Raw genomic sequence first — 18,065 nt, 5'->3', positions numbered from 1 at the left:
AGCAGGCTCTGGAAGGAAATACTTCTGAAATGACGGGGGGGTATTAAAGCTACTATTTAAAAATGACCCTTTGGAGATTCTTGGGTTATCTTTAGGCCATCAGTGCTCTGCAGCTCTAGAAGGAGACGGGAATTTGTGGAAAATCTGGACATGGGCTCCTGCCTTGGTGTGTGTTTAGATATCCCAGCTCCTTAGCCAGGGGCCTCGTGACACAGCTCAGATTTAGCTGCCTTTCTTCTGCCAAGGCGCAAGATTATTGTGGAAGCTGGGAATGGTGTGCTGTACCACAAAGATTGTGGAGGTGGGAATGTCTGTGTGAGAAATCAGTTCTGGTTCACAGTACTCTTGAAGAAATGCTTTACGTGTCTACCTTTTGAGTGCACATTCCTGGAGCCTTCCTATAGATTCAGTGGTAAAAGAGAACAAGTTCAAAATGACCCAAACTCAACTGACTCATGGTGACTCTAAGACCTGTAGTCTGTGACTAATGAGGTAATCTTCTTAAGTGTGTTACATTGAGAACTTTAATGAATTCTTATAATTCATATGAATTAGACCTGCAGGGAAAAAAGATAGCCAAAGCAAAAATCAAGTATTCAGGTCTGGAATACACAGTCCTGGGGCGTGTATGCATGTGATAGAAGACCTGGGATTTTTCGTTATTAACATTTAATGGAGTTCTGGACCTGGTGGGGCTGTGGGGCATGCATTAGGCAATTAGAGGTGTAGTGAAAGAATATAGCAGGGACTTAGGACTCTGCTCAGTTTTTCACTCCTGGAAATCTTATTTTAGTGGGGGAGATGAGGAGGGTACACCCAGTGGGGCTCAGAGCTTACTCCTGGATTTGTGCTCAGGGGTTACTCCTGGTAGTGATTGGAGGACCATTGGTGGGTCCAGGAATTGAACCTGGGTCAGCCATATGCAAGTCAAGTATCTTAACCTCTGTGCTGTCTCTCTTATCTTATTGATTTCATCTGAGCTGCAAAGAGAAAAGCCTAGAAAAGACCTAGCTAACTCTCGGCAATTTTACCTTTCCCTTTATGTGTTAACAGTACCTAGAGGATGACGTTTTAAGATTGCATGTTCAGTGTTTGGAATCATATCCAGCGTTTTATCTTTGAAGAGTTGACTGGGTATGAGAAGTGTTGGGGCCTTATTGATGATGAGTGGAGCATGACTGGCAACTCAGAAGCTCAGATTACAAGAGAAAATTCTGTGTAGAGTAGGGTTTTGTAGGGAAATTAGTTTGGAGCCTGCAACAATGATGCCCCAAGTTCGTTCTCTGACTTATTCAGTCAGAGGCCTGTGTAAAGTTTCCTGTAAAGTTTTAAGGTAGAGCCCAGGACAAAATCCTTTTGGGCATGGCTGTATGTCTTTCTTGGTTAATCCAATAGAATGACCTCTTTGCAGATAGTGAAAAGAATTTCTGGAGACAATCAATAGATGCTACCCTATTACCATATTGCTGGGGGCTTTTTACTTCTAAACTATGGCTTCTGTGGTGCTTTTTACATCCAAACCATAACTTCTGTGCTGTTTATAATTCATTAGGTCTTTTTTCCTCCTTGCTTCATTCCTGGTCCTTTCTATTTCTCTCCATTTAAGTGAAACTTGGTCTGGACATGGACATTGTCACTATAGCAAGAAGTGGGAACATATCTGGTCTCTGAAAGATTTCCTTGGTGGGTAATTTCCATTAGACCTTGGATCATTTGTTGTTCTGGGGCAGAGATCCAAGAAGTGTGAAGACAGATGAAGAAAAGGGTCATGATTTCCCCCCAGATTAGGAGCTGCTCCCCAGACAGGGTGTTTATGAGAATGTTAAATCCTTACTGCTTTCAGGAAATCATAAAAAGGAGGGAGAAGGCAGGCCAATATTGTTTCAGGTCAGTCTGCCACAGATTGCTTTAACTTGTCACTTAAAAACAGCAGAGTTTTTGGCTTTGAAATGGAAGGTGTGGCTGCTGCAATAGGCTTAATTTTACAGGGATTATTTCAGAGACAAGGAGTCAGCCCAGACACAAAATAAACAGATGGCACTTTTCCCCCTCTCTCAGCTTCTGCAGTTCAAATGCAGGATGACTTGGGAAACCTTATCACCTTCAGTAAAGCAAGAAGAGGATAATGATGTAATTCACTCTTTCCCACTCCCTGCTGAAAACATCCATTATGTTCACGGGTAGGAGAGATTTGGCAGGAAAGACTGAGGGTGTCCTTTTCGCTGTTAAGTAGCCAAGTTCTGCACTGACCCCTCTAAACTGACTGAAGTCAAGGAACCCAATTGTGTTTGATCATCCTGATCAATGTAGCGTTCTGGTAGCCCAAAGCCCTCATCCAAATTAACCCAAGGAAGGACCACCCAATCAGAACTCTGCACATTCATTAATAAATTAAATCCTTATTCTAGAAACTTTGGGGTGTTACCTTATATATTTGAACAAACAGACAAACAAAAAAAGAGTCTCAATCACATGACAGAAAGTACTGATTTTCCTCTCTTGTAAGCCCTAGTAGGTGAACAGATGTGATGCTATGGTGAGCTAGTTGAGGAAGAAGTGGTGTGCACAGACTTGTTGGCTGGGTGACTAAGCCTTGCCTTAAGATCTCTGCTGACATTTAAAGACTTTATAGGCTCAGTCTGCTCTGAAAACCAGCATCATGTCTCTTCTCACCTCTAAATCCTTTCTGTGAAGAGAAAAATTCATTCCGAAGCAAATATTCATCAGACAGATACCCCTGCCAAGTACTGAGGCAGTTGTTGGGCATAGCGGTGAACAAAAGAGGCTCAGTTCCTACCCTTATGGTGCTCACGGTCTTGAAGAAAGAGTGAACATCCTGCAGCCACACAGATGCACGATGGGAGTGCTCACTGGTGCTTCTACCTTAATTGAGTGTGTGAATGAAGGCTTCTCTGAGGAGATGACTATGAGATCTGAGGGGAAGATAGGTACTAACTAGGTGAAGAGAGGTGTTGACAGGGAGGAAAGGAAGCGTTCCCTGTGGGAGGAATTCCACACCTCACAATTCTGGGATCCTAAAGGAGGAAGAGGCCTTCCAAGAACTGAGGTAATTGATATAAGGAGAAGCTGAAAAGGCAGGCAGAGATCTTTTATTTGCTGAGTTAGGGAACACTTGGAGAACAAACATTGGGAGTTTTGAATCTTAGAAAAGTGAATGTGTGTGTGTGTGTGTGTATGTGCACGCATGAGTGGTGTTTAACTCATAAATGATCTCATTAGAATACCTCTGTTCTTTTAACTCCTAAATATATTTTCTTCTTGCCTCTACAACATTACAAACTATTGATTAATTCCTCTGTGGTTGGGCAGGGGACACACCCCATTTGTGTTTCCCAAATGAGAGCATTTAGACATGTTATGTATTTTATCCCTAATCATAAAACCTGCCTTTTTGTCAGACCACCAAATGCCCTTCAGTCCGTATTTCGGACAGGCCTTTGTGTTTCTGTCTAAGGAGTGGGCTTACTGGCAATGATATGTGGCATTGAAAAATCCTTCCTTAAGCCTTTGTTTAATGCCAGAGATCTCAGATGCTTTCAGATTCTGGAGAAGTGCCAAACTGTACTTGGGGATTAGAAGACGATGGAAGGACTCCCATGTCTGTTAGCCTAACACAGGCTGCTGTTTCAAATGAATGGATTGTTTATACCATAGAGAAGAGTCCAGGGTCACTTGGGGTTCACTTTTTAGCCTATGGAGTTTGGAACTGTTGTACTTCTCTAATGTCAGTCTGGTAACCACTTTGTTACTTGTGCCACTTGGTGGTGAGCTTGTAAGAAGTTCAGTCTGTTCCTTTTACTGACCCTAGGATCAGGAACGACATCCTAGTTTACTCTTAGCTTTGTTCTCATTTGTCTTTGGTATCTAAGACTTGAGTGAGAAATTCAGGGTTTGGGACACCCTGTAGGACGAGAAGCAGTTTAAATGCCATCCAGCATCCTGCAGCGCATGACTGGGCAGGTGGGAGGGAGAAGCTTGGGGCTGAGTCCTTAGTGTTGTGCCTAGATGTCCCCATCCCACTTACAACTTGACGAGCACACTTTTACTATGAGGCACAAGATTTTCCCAAACTGTGGGCAGTCTGAAAAAGCCCGTGATGCTCTTTGCTCTGCCTCTGCCTCTGCAGTCTAAGATTAAGCTGTAAGAGTAGGTGTGTCCAGATGGTAAGCGAGTATTACCCAGAATAAGCATCTTTGAAAAGATTTGGCCGTGGTGAACTCCTGGGATTCCAATCCTGTGCCTCTGGTGTGTGGCGTCTGCCCCGGATCCTCCCAGGCGGTGTCAAGAACTTCCTGTTACTGCCAACCAGACTCCCAGGCTGCGAGTGTGTTCACAGGGCCTGGTTCTGGTGATACAAAGGGCACATGGTGCCAGCCATAACACTGAGTAATGCCGGGAGGTGCCTTTTAAAATAAACAATGTGGGTGAGCTGTGCAGAGAGGGAATACCTCTGGCTTGACATTTACATCACTGAATTATTTAAATGAATGTCAATTAGGTAGAGGAGACTTGCCTCTTCTGCCAGGGTACTTCCTGGCTATTTGCACAGACAAGTGTAAAATACTTGGTGGCAGATAGGGTGCTTCCTGTCTGGTCTGTTAAAAATGAGTCACAGAATGTGCTTATCCTTCCCCTGGTATTCCTTGATGTGCCGCATTTGTTTCAGGGATTGAGAGATTAGAGGTGCACAGAACCCTACCTGTGGCCTTAAAAGGGATTGTGATCATTCTTTTTTCCCCACTCTCCCACCCCTCATGACTGTGCCAAACAAAATAGCACAGGCCCACAGTCGTGGTTATTTCAAAGTTTGATCAGACAGAATAATGAGTCACAGGCATTTGAGGAGCCTGCTGTGTTTCTTAAAATTGAAGATATGAAAATGCTGTTACCTTACTTTCAACCTTTGTGAAATTAGTGATCCTAATTCAGAGAATTGTTTTGGCATATCCTCCACTAATGCACTCTGCTGGATGAAGTTGCCCAAGTGGCATTTAATTAACGTGTGTGTGTGTCTCTGTGTGTGTGTGTCTCTCTGTGTGTGTGTGTGTGTGCGCGCGTGCTCGCGCGCTGCTGTGCATGCAGGCATATATGTTCATTCTTACAGTCTTAAGAATTTAGGATCTTCATTTGTATTTGGCTATCTATAAAAAATAGATATCGATGGAGCTTTACCGATTGTATGGGAATATAAAAGTAAGAAGATTAATGCCGATGAGCGAAAGAGTAGGAAGAGAAGTTGGTAAAAGTTTTATACTTTTTATCTTCTCTGTCTCTGAGCTAGTGGGACCTCCATATCAGAGATTGAATCAGTTATTTCACGTCATTAGCCGTCTTTTTTTCCTCCCTACTCCTCCTCTCTTTTTCCTTTTTTAAACCTGAGTGTGGAAAGTATATATTAGGGCTGCTTAGTTCTAGCAAAATTCTTTCCTGTTGGAGGCAAACATCTGTCAAACTATCCCCATGTCCAGTCAAAAATGAGACTCCTGGGAAAGGCAGCAACCTTTGCATCTGTGAATTTAGGATTCAACTTGGGGTTGAACTTTAAAAGTGTCGTTCACTCTGAGAGTACAATAGAGAAATTGTTCACTTGAAAAACACGACATTAAGAATAAAACCCGTCAAGTGACATTAATTCTTTGTTACCCTGGGCCATCTATTTCCGGACTGAGTTTTGAGTTCTCTATCATCTGGAGATAGGCATTTGCTGTTGTCTTAGTGGAAGGTAGGTAGAGAGTTGAATAAGATTTATAGGTATCGATCCATTGTCAGCCTATGAAGAGCTACATAGTCTTATACTGTCATTTTGCTCTAATATCCTAAAAGTAAACTCTTCCCAAGAGTAAACCCCACAGCTCTAGCATTGCATCAGCAGGCATATATTCAGTGAATTAGGTATGTTTCCTTGGATATGTTGACTTAAAAAATATTTAGGAGTTTAGAATATACTTTTATGTTTCAAATTTAGATAAATTACAGTACTGCATAGTTTTAAAATATACTCTATTTCTCAGCTTTAGATCACACGTGCATTCATATGACACCATTTACTCCTTGACCCCGCCCATCCATTTCCGCCAAAGAATCATCACCTGTCGGGCAGCATAGTTGGCAACTCTCAGCCCAGCTTTTTGCCATTCAAGAGTGCAAGCATGTCTAGACTCCCTAGAAATATTATCTTTCAACTTGCTTTTGGCAAGTGTAAACTTTTTGCTGGATTATGTCAACAGATATATATGTTTCTCATCCTCATAGAAATAGATTGGTGCTAGAATTTCTCTAGGCAGGGAAAATGAAGACTATCTTTTGGCTCATTAAAATTTTTGCTCATTAAAAAATGTCTGAGGGCTCTTGATTCTCGGGGGTGAGACTGGTGACATACATACAGTGTCAGCGGCTATTTTGGATTTTCTGCTTTCAGGCATGTCTTTGCTCTTGGATGAGCCCCTTGTGGTTTTCAAAAGAACTAGCAAGTCAATTATAAATAGAAAGCTTCTGTCTGTGTGTCTGCGTGCACTTACTCTGTGGGACGAGGCTCCCACATTACAGTGGGCAGTGAACTATTTTTCACTTCTTTGAAGAGGAAAGAAGAAAGATTAAGAACACTTTTTTTCTCCCTCTCTTTTTTTGACATAACCCACATCTCCACACACACCCACACAAATCTGTGTAAATGAACTTGACATTTTTCAAGACCTTACCTTAAGGTCTCCTCTTTAAAGCACAGACACCCGACCTGTTATTTTAAGAAAGCTGCAGTTCTGTCATGCAGACCTGTTTCAGGGGGTTCGGCGGTTGGAAGGTAGCCCATTTCTGCCGTGAGAGGTTACTCTGGGAGCTGGATTCCCTCATGTGGCCTCTGCTTCACTGACTTGGTTGTTTACATTCCATTTTCTCTTTCCTTCCCTACTAGTGGAAACTTTGGAACCAGCAAGTTTGAACTAATCATTTTAACAAGGGAGGGGAAAAGAGTGATTTGAAAAATGAACCTGCAAATGAATGTTTTCAGCAAGAGGCAATTAGCAGATCTGATAAGGTGTGCTTCACTAATGATACATTTCTGCCTTTTTCCATTGCACCTTAGACTCACCAGGTGTGGGGTGCACCTTTGGTTCCACCTGTTACCTTATTGTTCAAACACTGTTCAGTTCCTTTTTTTTCCCTCCTGTGACCTCATCCTCACTAACTGTGGCAATGTATTTTTTTCCTACCAGTTGAAAGAGTGAAAATGCAGTGATGAGTTTCCATTGTAATCAACATAAAAAACGTCAGTGATGATACTATTGAACTTATTATGGGGGCCAGAGGGTAATTGAAGATGAGGCTCAGTGACAAAGCACTTTCCCTGGCATGTGTGAGGCCCTGAATTCAACCCCCAGCACCACAAAAATACCCAAAACCAAATGGACATAATAACTGTGGAAAAAGATACTCAGGACTCACAAAATTGATAATATGGGTTTAGAATTCAGAAGTGTGCATCTCTATGTGCCCTTAATCAATTAGGATATTTCTGAAGCAGATAGATAATGGCAGCAGGACCATCAGGCCTTGTGTTGTTGATTGATGGGAGTTTGTATGGAGCTAAGAGAAACCAGCACTAATGCCTACCATATCTGTATCTTTATCTTTACTATTTGGAAAAACATAAAATAGAGGTGATGCACTTTATGATCTAGTAAAACATTTTGTTGTGATGCAGATATTATAATACATGATTCCATCAAACTAAAGGTAATATGAAAGCTACAGTGAAGAAGTTCATTTTCAGAAGCCTCTGGACAGATGATAATTAGAGCACTTTGTCCTAGTATGACCTGAAAGAGTACATGACTTACATATAAATATATTAAAAATATAGAATGATGTGATCATTATTTGGTGGTTAGTCAAGCAAGAGAAACGGGATAAGAGAACATTCTGGTTAATGATGTTGCATAGCCTGAATTTCCGTTTAGTTAAGAAATTGGTGTTGGAGAAATTATTTTCTCCAGTGCAGGTAAAAATTCATCTGGTGACTTTAATTTTTTTTAAAAACTTTTCTCCACTTTTTCCTATGCAGATGAGAAGCCCAAGGCAAACCCCAAGCTTTACATGTGTGTGTGTGAAGGCCTGTCCTGTGGCAACGAGGACCACTGTGAAGGCCAGCAGTGCTTTTCCTCCCTGAGCATAAATGATGGCTTTCATGTATACCAGAAGGGCTGCTTCCAGGTCTACGAGCAGGGGAAGATGACCTGTAAGACACCGCCATCACCTGGCCAAGCCGTGGAGTGCTGCCAAGGAGACTGGTGTAACAGGAACATCACGGCCCAGCTGCCCACTAAAGGTTTCCGTGGACTTTTCTATTTCTAGATCAAAAGTCTTGTTAAGATTGAGACTGTGTGGGTAAAGACTTAATTGCCACCAGGCTTTCTTCTGACTCTTTAAAGCAAAGGCAGTGGGCGACGAGGAAGAGAGTTCTAGGTGAAGGAGAGAAAGAAAGAGTCACTTTGGAATCTGAAAGGGAGATGGATGTAGTTTAAAGAATAGACTAAAATGATAGCTCAGGGATGATGAGCAGGTGGAGCTGTGGTGTCATTCACCATTTCTGAAACAACTTTTGTTTAGTAGCTATTCGTCTCTGTGATGTCTGTGGGAAGAAGATGGAACTTAAGCTTCCAGGCCCCAGAGGGATCTGTCCTTTTGAGGAAGAAGATCAAGAAAGGCTCTCCTGAACTTTGTTCTATTCCTGAGTCTCAGCAGGCAGATAAGAGTTCACATGAGCCTTTTTGTTTATGTGTAATATTCACTGAACTGTATCTAACTCGGATTCTGTATGCTAATGAAAATCCGTCCTTCTCTGAAATTGTTCCCCTACATTCCCATCTCAAAGACCCTGCAAATATTAGTGTACTAGAGTACACACCAAATACACTCTCTTTGTGTATAGTTTGTTTTATTTTGGACCTCCCAAATGATGTTCAGGAGCCTCAGGGGCCTCTCTTGGTAATTCCCAGCCAAACTGACCAGTAATTTAATGGTTAATAGTAAAAGGTAAGGGCCAGGGTCTGCTACTACTTCTTGAGCCCAGCTGTGCCAGGGATCATCTAGAATACACTGGACAGTGCTCATGCAACTATGTGGTGCCAGTGCCTTAACCACTGTACTATCGCTCTAGCCCTCTAGTATATTTCTGACAAGCACAATTATATTTAAATTTGCACTCAGAAAGGAAGAAATGACCCAAGACAGTAGAGCAGAAGAGATGACTAGGAATATCCATGTCAGTAATGTCAACCAGCAAGAAAAAGACAAAAATGAAAAAAATACTGATCACAGGGTCAAGTTGCAGCAGTTTTTGAAGTGACGGTGAAACTCTTAAGGCCTGTACAAAAAAATTAGATTTCGATCGACAGAGAGGGTTGAGTTATAAATTAAGATTCTAAGAAGACAGCTCATTATTTAAATCCTTGAATGGTATTGATGGAATCAGTTTTACTCAAATTTATATGTTAAATCATGGCTGGATATGAAGAAATGCCTGCATTCACCAAAAAAGGTTTATCTACCATATGAGAAGATACTTACAGAATACTGTTAGATTCTGAGCTGTTGTAGAGAATTTATTTTTATTTATTTCAACGATTATAATTAGGGAAGTACAATATTTACATTTTAAAATGGTATATAGTTAATTTTACGTTATTACACAAATGATATTCTAAGTCATTATTTTGGATTAGAATTTAAAAGATGCACAAAGGAAGTTAGTCTTGAGATTGGATACTGAAAGGGCATCCTTGGGTAGTAAGGAATGAGACAAATGTGGGGAAGAACTTAAGTTGGGAACACAGTGTGATGAGGTATCTGAGATTGAGAAGTGATTATTTGGAGACCTTTTAAATAAGGACCTTTTCTTTGGCTTACTAGGCAAGATAATTAGCACAAAAAAGGCTTAATAGTCTACTGGGTGTTGCTCTCCGAAAATAAAGTCTTAGAATACATACAAATGTTTGAAAAGTAACAGTGTCTGAATAAGGGGACAAACGAGTGAATCAGGGAATGAATGTTTCCAGTGAGTCGATAAACATGTGGATGAAAAAAGATGTGTGAATAATAGGTCCTAAGGCAAAAATCATGTGACAAGATCAATGAGAATTTCGCAGTAAATATCCAGAATATACTGACAAGAGAGGTCACAGACGGGGTACTTGGGTTTTAGTTCGGATAACACTTTGTCATGTGGAGAATACAGCATGTAATACCTGTGTATAAGGACGTGTTGATAAAACTTCTTTGTGGATCAAATTCACGTCAATGTGAGTGATATCTGGTTTGTGCAGCACTTATTTTAACGGCACTTTCATATAAATGGCAAGAATACTGTTGGTTCTCCGTGAAATTTTTTTCTATCTCCACTTGTTCCTAAATTAAGAGGGGTTGACTGTGATGTCAGCCAGCTGTTAGGAAGAGTTTTAATTTTAACACTGTGAGACATTTGTGACTAGGGTCAGGACCAGAAAGTATATGGTAGAGTGTGGGTTATCCTAAAGAATAAAGAGTGATTCTTATGGCCAATCATCTTTCTCTCCCCCATCTCCAGAGAAATCCTTTCCTGGCACCCAGAATTTCCACTTGGAGGTTGGCCTCATTATTCTGTCTGTCGTCTTTGCTGTATGCCTTCTAGCCTGTCTACTGGGTGTTGCTCTCCGGAAATTCAAAAGGCGAAACCAAGAACGCCTCAACCCCAGAGATGTGGAGTACGGGACCATCGAAGGACTCATCACCACCAATGTTGGAGACAGCACTTTAGCAGTGAGTTTGTGACCCCAGAGAATCCCAAACAGAACATTGGCAATTGAAGATGCTTTTTTATTTCAAGCGTCAAATGCTGCCAGTAACCTGGTGTTGACCTGGTGACATGCATGCAGACTACCAGTTGTTCCCCTCCCAAGCAAGTTTAAACTGCTTATACTGTGTTGACTCCCTTAACAGAGAACGGGGGACGGGTTTTGCTAGTTGTTTTTCTTGGCAGTGTAAGGAAAAGGGTATGGAAAAGGGTTGCCTGTAATTTGGGGCAGCTATGAGCTTATAGTATTCTGTCATTCTAATTTTAGCAATAAAAGTGCCTTTTAAATAGAAGCACCTTTTACTTAATATTAGAAATCAATTTCTCTTTTAGACATTTTCAACACCCTGTAATTAAAGGCTTTAAAACTTGACATCCAAAAAAGCAGCTGTTCAATTTTTTATGCTCCTGTGCTGCCCCCTGGTGGAGTGCAGTTATTAGGTTAAGCCACTGCTGACTGGTAGCTATAGATGTATGCATGCCACATGTGTAGTTTAGAATGTTCTAGTAGCCAGCTCGAAAAGCGGAACGCTACTTAGGCGATATTAATTTTTATAATCTATTTAACATTATATAAATATATAATTATTTCAGTACATAATCAAAGAACTATTAATAAAAATTCTACATTCTTGATTTCGTCTTGAACTAAGGTTTTAAAACCCAATGTGTAATTTACACTTACAATTTATATCACTCCAGATTGGGTGCAGTTCATTTGTTTATTATATCCACATAAACCCTTAGAGTAGGTCAGGATTAAAACCATTGCATTTATACATTGTAAATTACTCTTGTGCACATTATAAAGGGGTGCAATTCCTTTTAAGAGGGATGCTCTTTATTCGTGAAAATTTCTCCTCAAGTGTTCATTTCAACAAAACCTTAAATTTGAAGTTAGAGAAGGGTATCTAGCACTAAAAGTGCGAAAGAAAAGTTAAAACATTCTCAAGGGATTTGGGGCTGGGTTTGAACTTCTCTGAAAGATGAGAAGAGCGTCTTAGAGAAGTGCTGGACACCACCACAGCCAAATTGAAGTTCTCTCCTTGTCAAAATCTAATGAACTGAGAAATAATCCAAGGTGAGAACTTTATCATGTGACTCAGTATTTTTTCATGCCCTAATAGTTGATCACATAGGTCAGCTTGAATTTGGTCTTGTTCTGCTAGTAAACAACCTTAAAAGTGCCTGGTAGTTCTGTGGTTAATCCTGCCCTGAATTTCCCTTTTGCCTGACCTGTTTTTGTAGCTCAGATATTACTTCCAGACCCAACTGTGGCAACCGTTAAGATTTGTTGAAGCATTTGGTGCAGACTGGGAAATATCTCTTCCTAGTGCCTTCCCCTTCATTGTACAACTGAACATGTGCACTTAAAAATATATATATGATAATCATTATGTATTGTAATTATTACATATACATATACACACACACTATATATATGTATATACATATATATAATATATCCCTCTCAGAGAGCCCGGCAAACTACTGAGAGTATCCTGCCCTCATGGTAGAGCCTGGCAAGCTCCCCATAGTTATTCAATATGCCAAAAACAGTAACAAGTCTCACAGTGGAGATGTTACTGGTGCCCACTCGAGCAAATTGATTAACAACGGGAGGACAGAGCTACATATATATATCATCACTTAATCACTTAATCCCCGTTATTCATCGATTTATTCGAGTGGGTGCCAGTAACGTCTCCATTCATTCCGGTTGCGTGCTAGCGTAGCCCAATGGTATCTGTTCGTTCTAGGAACATGCAGAGCCTCAAACCGATCATTTAGGGTCTTGACGAAGAAGTCTGACCATCTTATAGGTGGGCGTCCACGTGATCTTTTGATGTCCCGTGGAATCCAATCTAGTCCAGCGGTTGTCTGTAAACCTCATTACGTGTCCAGCCCATCTGATTTTTGATGTCTTGGCAAATGAGACAGCGTCCCTGATTCTTGAGTTTATATATATATATAAACGTAATTTGTTTAGCTCTCTTTTATACCTACTTAAGTTGTGGCACAGCAGAACTGGGAAAAAGAGGATATATAAGGCCATTCCTTTTAAAAAGTAGAGGAATGCACTTTTTGTTAGACACGTACTTGAAATTTATTTCAAGTCTAAAGATGAAATGAGTTTGTTCAGTTAATAGCATGAAGATGTGAGGCAAAGCTTTAGCAAAGCAAGATTTTTAAAATAGATTAGTCAGAATCTTCAGAACTGCTAGCATAACTAATTACCATGGGCAATGATAGGAATATCTAGTGTAAATTACTGTTTAAACAGCTTCTGTAATTTTGAAAGAGGAATGGAATGTATGCCAAAACAGTTTTCTTAACCATATTAAGATGATAGTATATCACGATAGAGTGATGTGGTAAACAACTTTGTTTAATGCAAGTTACCATTACTGTTTTACATTATTGCTTATTTAAGTAATACACTCATTTCTGTGCTTCAACAGAGCATATGGTAGTAGACAAGGTTCCTTACATTGTAAAAAAGGATTTGGAATCCAGGGTTCAAGTGGTTATTTGTCAGCCTTTGGTTGAAACCACTCTCCTACCACCAACTTACTTTCACCCATCTTTTTTTTTCCTTCAAAAATTAAAAATAAATAAATAAAGCTCTTTATTAAAAAGGAAAAGTTTTACACGTGATCCCAGAACTCAAGTGGAATGTTCTGGGAGCTTGTTTATAGGAATGCCTGGGGCATGTGAAGCATGTGACTATTCTTTCTTTAATGTCTCTGAACTAGGTTTTGAATGAGGATTAAACACATTAAATAACAACAAGACATTTGTTTACTTTTAAGAGTTATTCTCCCAGAAAATTTCAGTGAATGATGAGAAAAAAAGATCAGCAAAAGAGACTGGCTGGGAGATTTGAAACTCTCATTTCATCCACATTCAGTTTCTTGTTGATTATCCATTTTGTGATTTTTAAGAATTCAAATTTCTTTCTTTGGATGTTCAGCTTGTGGTAATTTTGCTGATCAACGGTACTTCACTGGGATGGTGCTCAGAGAAAGTAAAAGAAGATGAAATTCAAACAGATCAGTGTTTTGCTTTAGCCAGCCAGCTATAGTGCCGGGGAGAGTGTGAGCTTTGGGGAATGTTAGTTTACCAGTACTATCCCCTAACCACCATCCTCATGGGCACAGTCATATTATTACAGACAATGTACTCCTGATACAAAGACTCTGCTTCCTGACTTGCGGAGAGAAAGGAAAAATGTACGAACTAAGTTGGGAATTTTTTCACAATATGTTCAGTTGTAGAATTTGATTTTATGCATAGGTTTATGTTTTTAATACAAATCTGTTTTTTCTCTCTTTTGTGACTGGTTCACATCAAGAAGGAACATGTAGTTATTCCTTTGTAATCTTTTTGTTCTTTGCCCATCAAAAGGTTATCATCTCCATCCAGGCATTTCTTTTGCTTAAGTTGGATCAGTTTGACCAGTTTCATGACTGTTAGATCTTCTCAGTGCAGATATTAGAGTCATTTGTTTATTATTCCTAATTTATATTTTTACTGGAATTGCTATGCCACCTAAGTAGATCCTTTAAGACAATTATTTATGAGCAGAGCAGAGTATGGTGAAGTACTGGAAAGTACTTTGAGTACTTTGAGCTGAAGGCATTTCCCTCTCTCTGCTCCCCTTGCTCATTCTGCCTTCATTGGCTCCACTGAATTTCTTTGGACTATCCCTTATTTCTTTTACTTTCTTCACTTTTTTAAAATAGTGTTGGTTCTAAAATTTTGGGATTTTAGAGCAAAAAGGGACCATATATCCTCCAGGAATGCCTGTCATGTATTAGGAAAAGGACTGGCTTCTGGTTTTTCTATGAAATAAAGCCAGTCTCTCCTCTAGGGAGACTGCCCAGCACACAATCAGCTATGTATCTGGGATTTCTCTCTGATGCAAGCTCAGTGATGTGCATGCTCACATCTGGATTGAGAGAAGCTGCCCTCCCTCCTTTTTATCTCTCTCCTCTGTTCTTCCCTCCCTCCCTCCTTAACTCCCTGTTTTCCTCCCTCCCTCCTTCCCTCTTTCCCTCTCTGTTATGGTCCTGGGAATTGAACTTCTGAGGCATAGCCCCAGGTTTTGGGAGCAGTTTCTTAATCGTTTTCCTTCTTATTTTGTAACATAGGATTTATTGGATCATTCATGTACATCAGGAAGTGGCTCCGGTCTTCCTTTTCTGGTACAAAGAACAGTGGCTCGTCAGATTACCCTGTTGGAGTGTGTCGGTAAATTTATTTTTCCTTCCTTTGCTAGTGATTTGATGTGCACTGTTCACTGTGGTTCTAGAAGTGGGATTGAACTTGAAAAAATAGCATCATGTTTCTCATTGCTTGAAACTTCAGGAGATGTGGGATAGCCACGTAACTACTTATGTCTGTTCTCTGTGACTTAATGTCAGAGCATCTGAATTTGCTGAAGTTCTTGTTAGTGGAATCTTGCCACTTGTTTGTATAGAAAAGCCTAGTGAAAAGCTTACAGTTGAAAGTAGACTCATTAAGGCATGGGAGTGCTTGAAAAATTAATTAATAGGGTTATTCCTGATGTTAAAGTATTGCAGAACCTGAAATAAGTAGACTTTTGGACTATAAGCTTGTTTATTAAAATTCTGTAATTCCTGTCATTCTTCTTCCGTTGAAAGCAATGTAACACAAATTTCACCAAAACTACTTTTTAAATGTTTTATTTAAACAGGAGTCACATACATTTCTCTATAGCATACTTACATGGAGATACAATCACAATATGAATATGATTTCTCTTTTTTGGGGGTTTTAAAACAGATTAAACTCATGCATAACAAATAATTTAAAAGATTGTATTATCTTTTAAAAGAGTATAATTTAGCTGTCTATTGAATGATGATTAAACAGTACAACCTGAAAAAGTTTTTGCACAATTTTTTTTTTTTTTAGTTTTAATTGCTCAGAATAATTTTCCAGGAATTGGGGTTTCTGGGACAAAATTTGTGATGTTTTTAGTGATTTATCTCATAGATTGCTAGAATGCCCTCTAGAAACATGGTGTGAGTTTGGGCCACAGAGATAATGTTGAGGTTATGGCACTTGCTGTGCATACGTCTGACTCCAGTACAATTCCCAGCATCACATGTGATCATCCTGAGTACCACCAGAAGTGACCCATCCCTGAGTAGAGAGCCAGGAGTAAGCCCTGAGCACTGCCATGTGCAGCCCACTCCCACTTTTTTTTAAGTCTTCTTGATTTTTATTAGTTTGACTCTAGTGTGGCAGGTATTTGTAAACAGTCGCATGGTTCTTTATACGCATAAATTTTTATTGTGAGGTCATGTCTTGATGGCTCCAGGAGCAATATTGGGTTGGCAGCATCTCTAGATGTTTTCTTTAGGTCAAAGTTTACACCTTTGAGAAATTGATTGTTTTAAGCTGCCGTCACCATTTGGCTGCTATCTTTTGACTTTTCTTCTTCTTGGTGATAGGGAGTTGGGGGGAAGGGGTTGGGCCATACTTGGTGGTGCTATTCCCAACTCTGCGTGGTGGCCTCTTCTGGTGAAACCATATAAGTCAGTGGTTAAACCTCCTGCCTGTAAGGGAGCATGTACTCAGCCATGGACCCGTCTCTCCTGACCTCTTTTCTTCCTATTTTTATGGAAACCAGGATACCTTCAAACCCAGTATTGGAAAGGGGACTCAGGCAGAGAGGTCAGAAAAGCAGTAACTGTGATCATTAGGCTCACGGCAGCCAGCCTTTTCTCTGGATCTGTAGCCACTGTGACTGTTTTAAACCTAGTTCACAGTTCTCTAGAGTAAATTATGAATGGAAAAAAAATTGAAGAGGCACTAGAGAGGTAGTACAAGGATTAAGGTGCTTGCTTTGCATGCTGCTGACCCTGGTTTGATCTCCTATACCAGGTGGTCCCCAAGCATCATTAGGTGCAGCCCTGAATACCCCTGAGCATGGTCAGGTGTGCTGGAGGCCTCAGAGCACTGCTTAGAGAGGCCTGAATAATAATCCTCTGAATTACTAGGAGAGGGCCCCATCATCCTAAGCATCATTTGAGGGTGGGATAGATAGATAGATAGATAGATAGATAGATAGATAGATAGATAGATAGCACTGCCTGTAGCACTGTACTCTGGTTGTTCATCGATTTGCTCCAGCGGGCCCAGTAACATCTCCATTGTGAGACTTGTTGTTACTGTGTTTGGCATATCAAATATGTCACGGGTAGCTTGCCAGGCTTTGTCGTGTGAGATACTCTCGGTAGCTTGACAGGCTCTCTGAGAGGGACAGAAGAATTGACCCCGGGTAGGCCGGGTCGGCCGCATGCAAGGCAAATGCCCAACTCGCTGTGCTATCGCTCCAAGATAGATAAAGACATATATATATATATATATATATATATATATATATATATACACATACATACACACACACACACACATACATATATGAACCCTAGGTGTAGGATAACATAGGTTGTTCTTTCTCCCTTGTTACCGAGAGCTTAGGTTTTGTGTTTATACACCTAGGTACCTCATTGCATGCAACCAGGGTTGTTCTCTTGTACCAGCTCACAGCTGATTTGATTTAGAACATTTATATCTGGGCAATGTTAAGAAGTCCATGAACGGGGTCATTTACTTGCCTGATTTATTTCAACCCTCTGAACTATGGCCACTGGCCATTCACAGAGCAGCATGAGACCTCTAGAACAGTCATCAACGATTACAAAGATTAGCCCCCACACACACCCCCTGTTCTCAAGGCAAAATGATATTTCACCTTTTAAAATACATTCTATTAATGAGAAAACATATGAACAACAAAAAAAAAGTTTTTAAAGTACATGCTGTCATTGATTGTGTAGACATTCTTCAGCATTTTTTTCAAATGTTGTCAGTTCATTGTAGCATTTTGTTGCTTACTGCTGAAGATATTAATAAAAGCAGTATCTTCAGTAAAAGTACTTTTCAGTAGTTCTTAATATTCAACCTCAGTTGTCTTCAGTACAACCCTGGATTAAAAGTAGAATCAATTGCTTGGACAGTAAATTACTGTGAGTTTACCATGGTGGGAGTTTGAGTTAGATCACTCATTTGCAGATAATCACAAGCACTGAAATTTCAGTGCCATTGGGTTCTCCTCTGTCTGGGCCACCACAGCCAGGACTTTTGGGGGGAATTCTGCTTCTCTTCTGAGGGACTTTCTGCA

At 40.2% G+C, this 18,065-nt stretch overlaps 1 protein-coding gene across 3 annotated transcripts in view; it reads left to right on the top strand.

The window, feature by feature from the left end:
- ACVR1 (activin A receptor type 1) overlaps positions 1-18,065 on the top strand; it is a 141,075-nt gene that overhangs the window by 96,498 nt on the left and 26,512 nt on the right. For all 3 annotated transcript variants that reach the window (XM_056110144.1, XM_056110142.1, XM_056110143.1), the window contains 3 exons: positions 8,081-8,344; positions 10,601-10,812; positions 15,001-15,100. In XM_056110144.1, the coding sequence (XP_055966119.1) occupies positions 8,081-8,344; positions 10,601-10,812; positions 15,001-15,100 (576 nt within the window). The remainder of the gene's footprint in view (positions 1-8,080; positions 8,345-10,600; positions 10,813-15,000; positions 15,101-18,065) is intronic.

This window comes from Sorex fumeus, unplaced genomic scaffold, assembly GCF_029834395.1.
Source record: "Sorex fumeus unplaced genomic scaffold, SorFum_2.1 ptg000009l, whole genome shotgun sequence".
Classification (NCBI taxonomy): domain Eukaryota; kingdom Metazoa; phylum Chordata; class Mammalia; order Eulipotyphla; family Soricidae; genus Sorex; species Sorex fumeus.
Note: the sequence above shows the minus strand (reverse complement) of the source record. Positions and strands in the feature narration are given on the sequence as shown.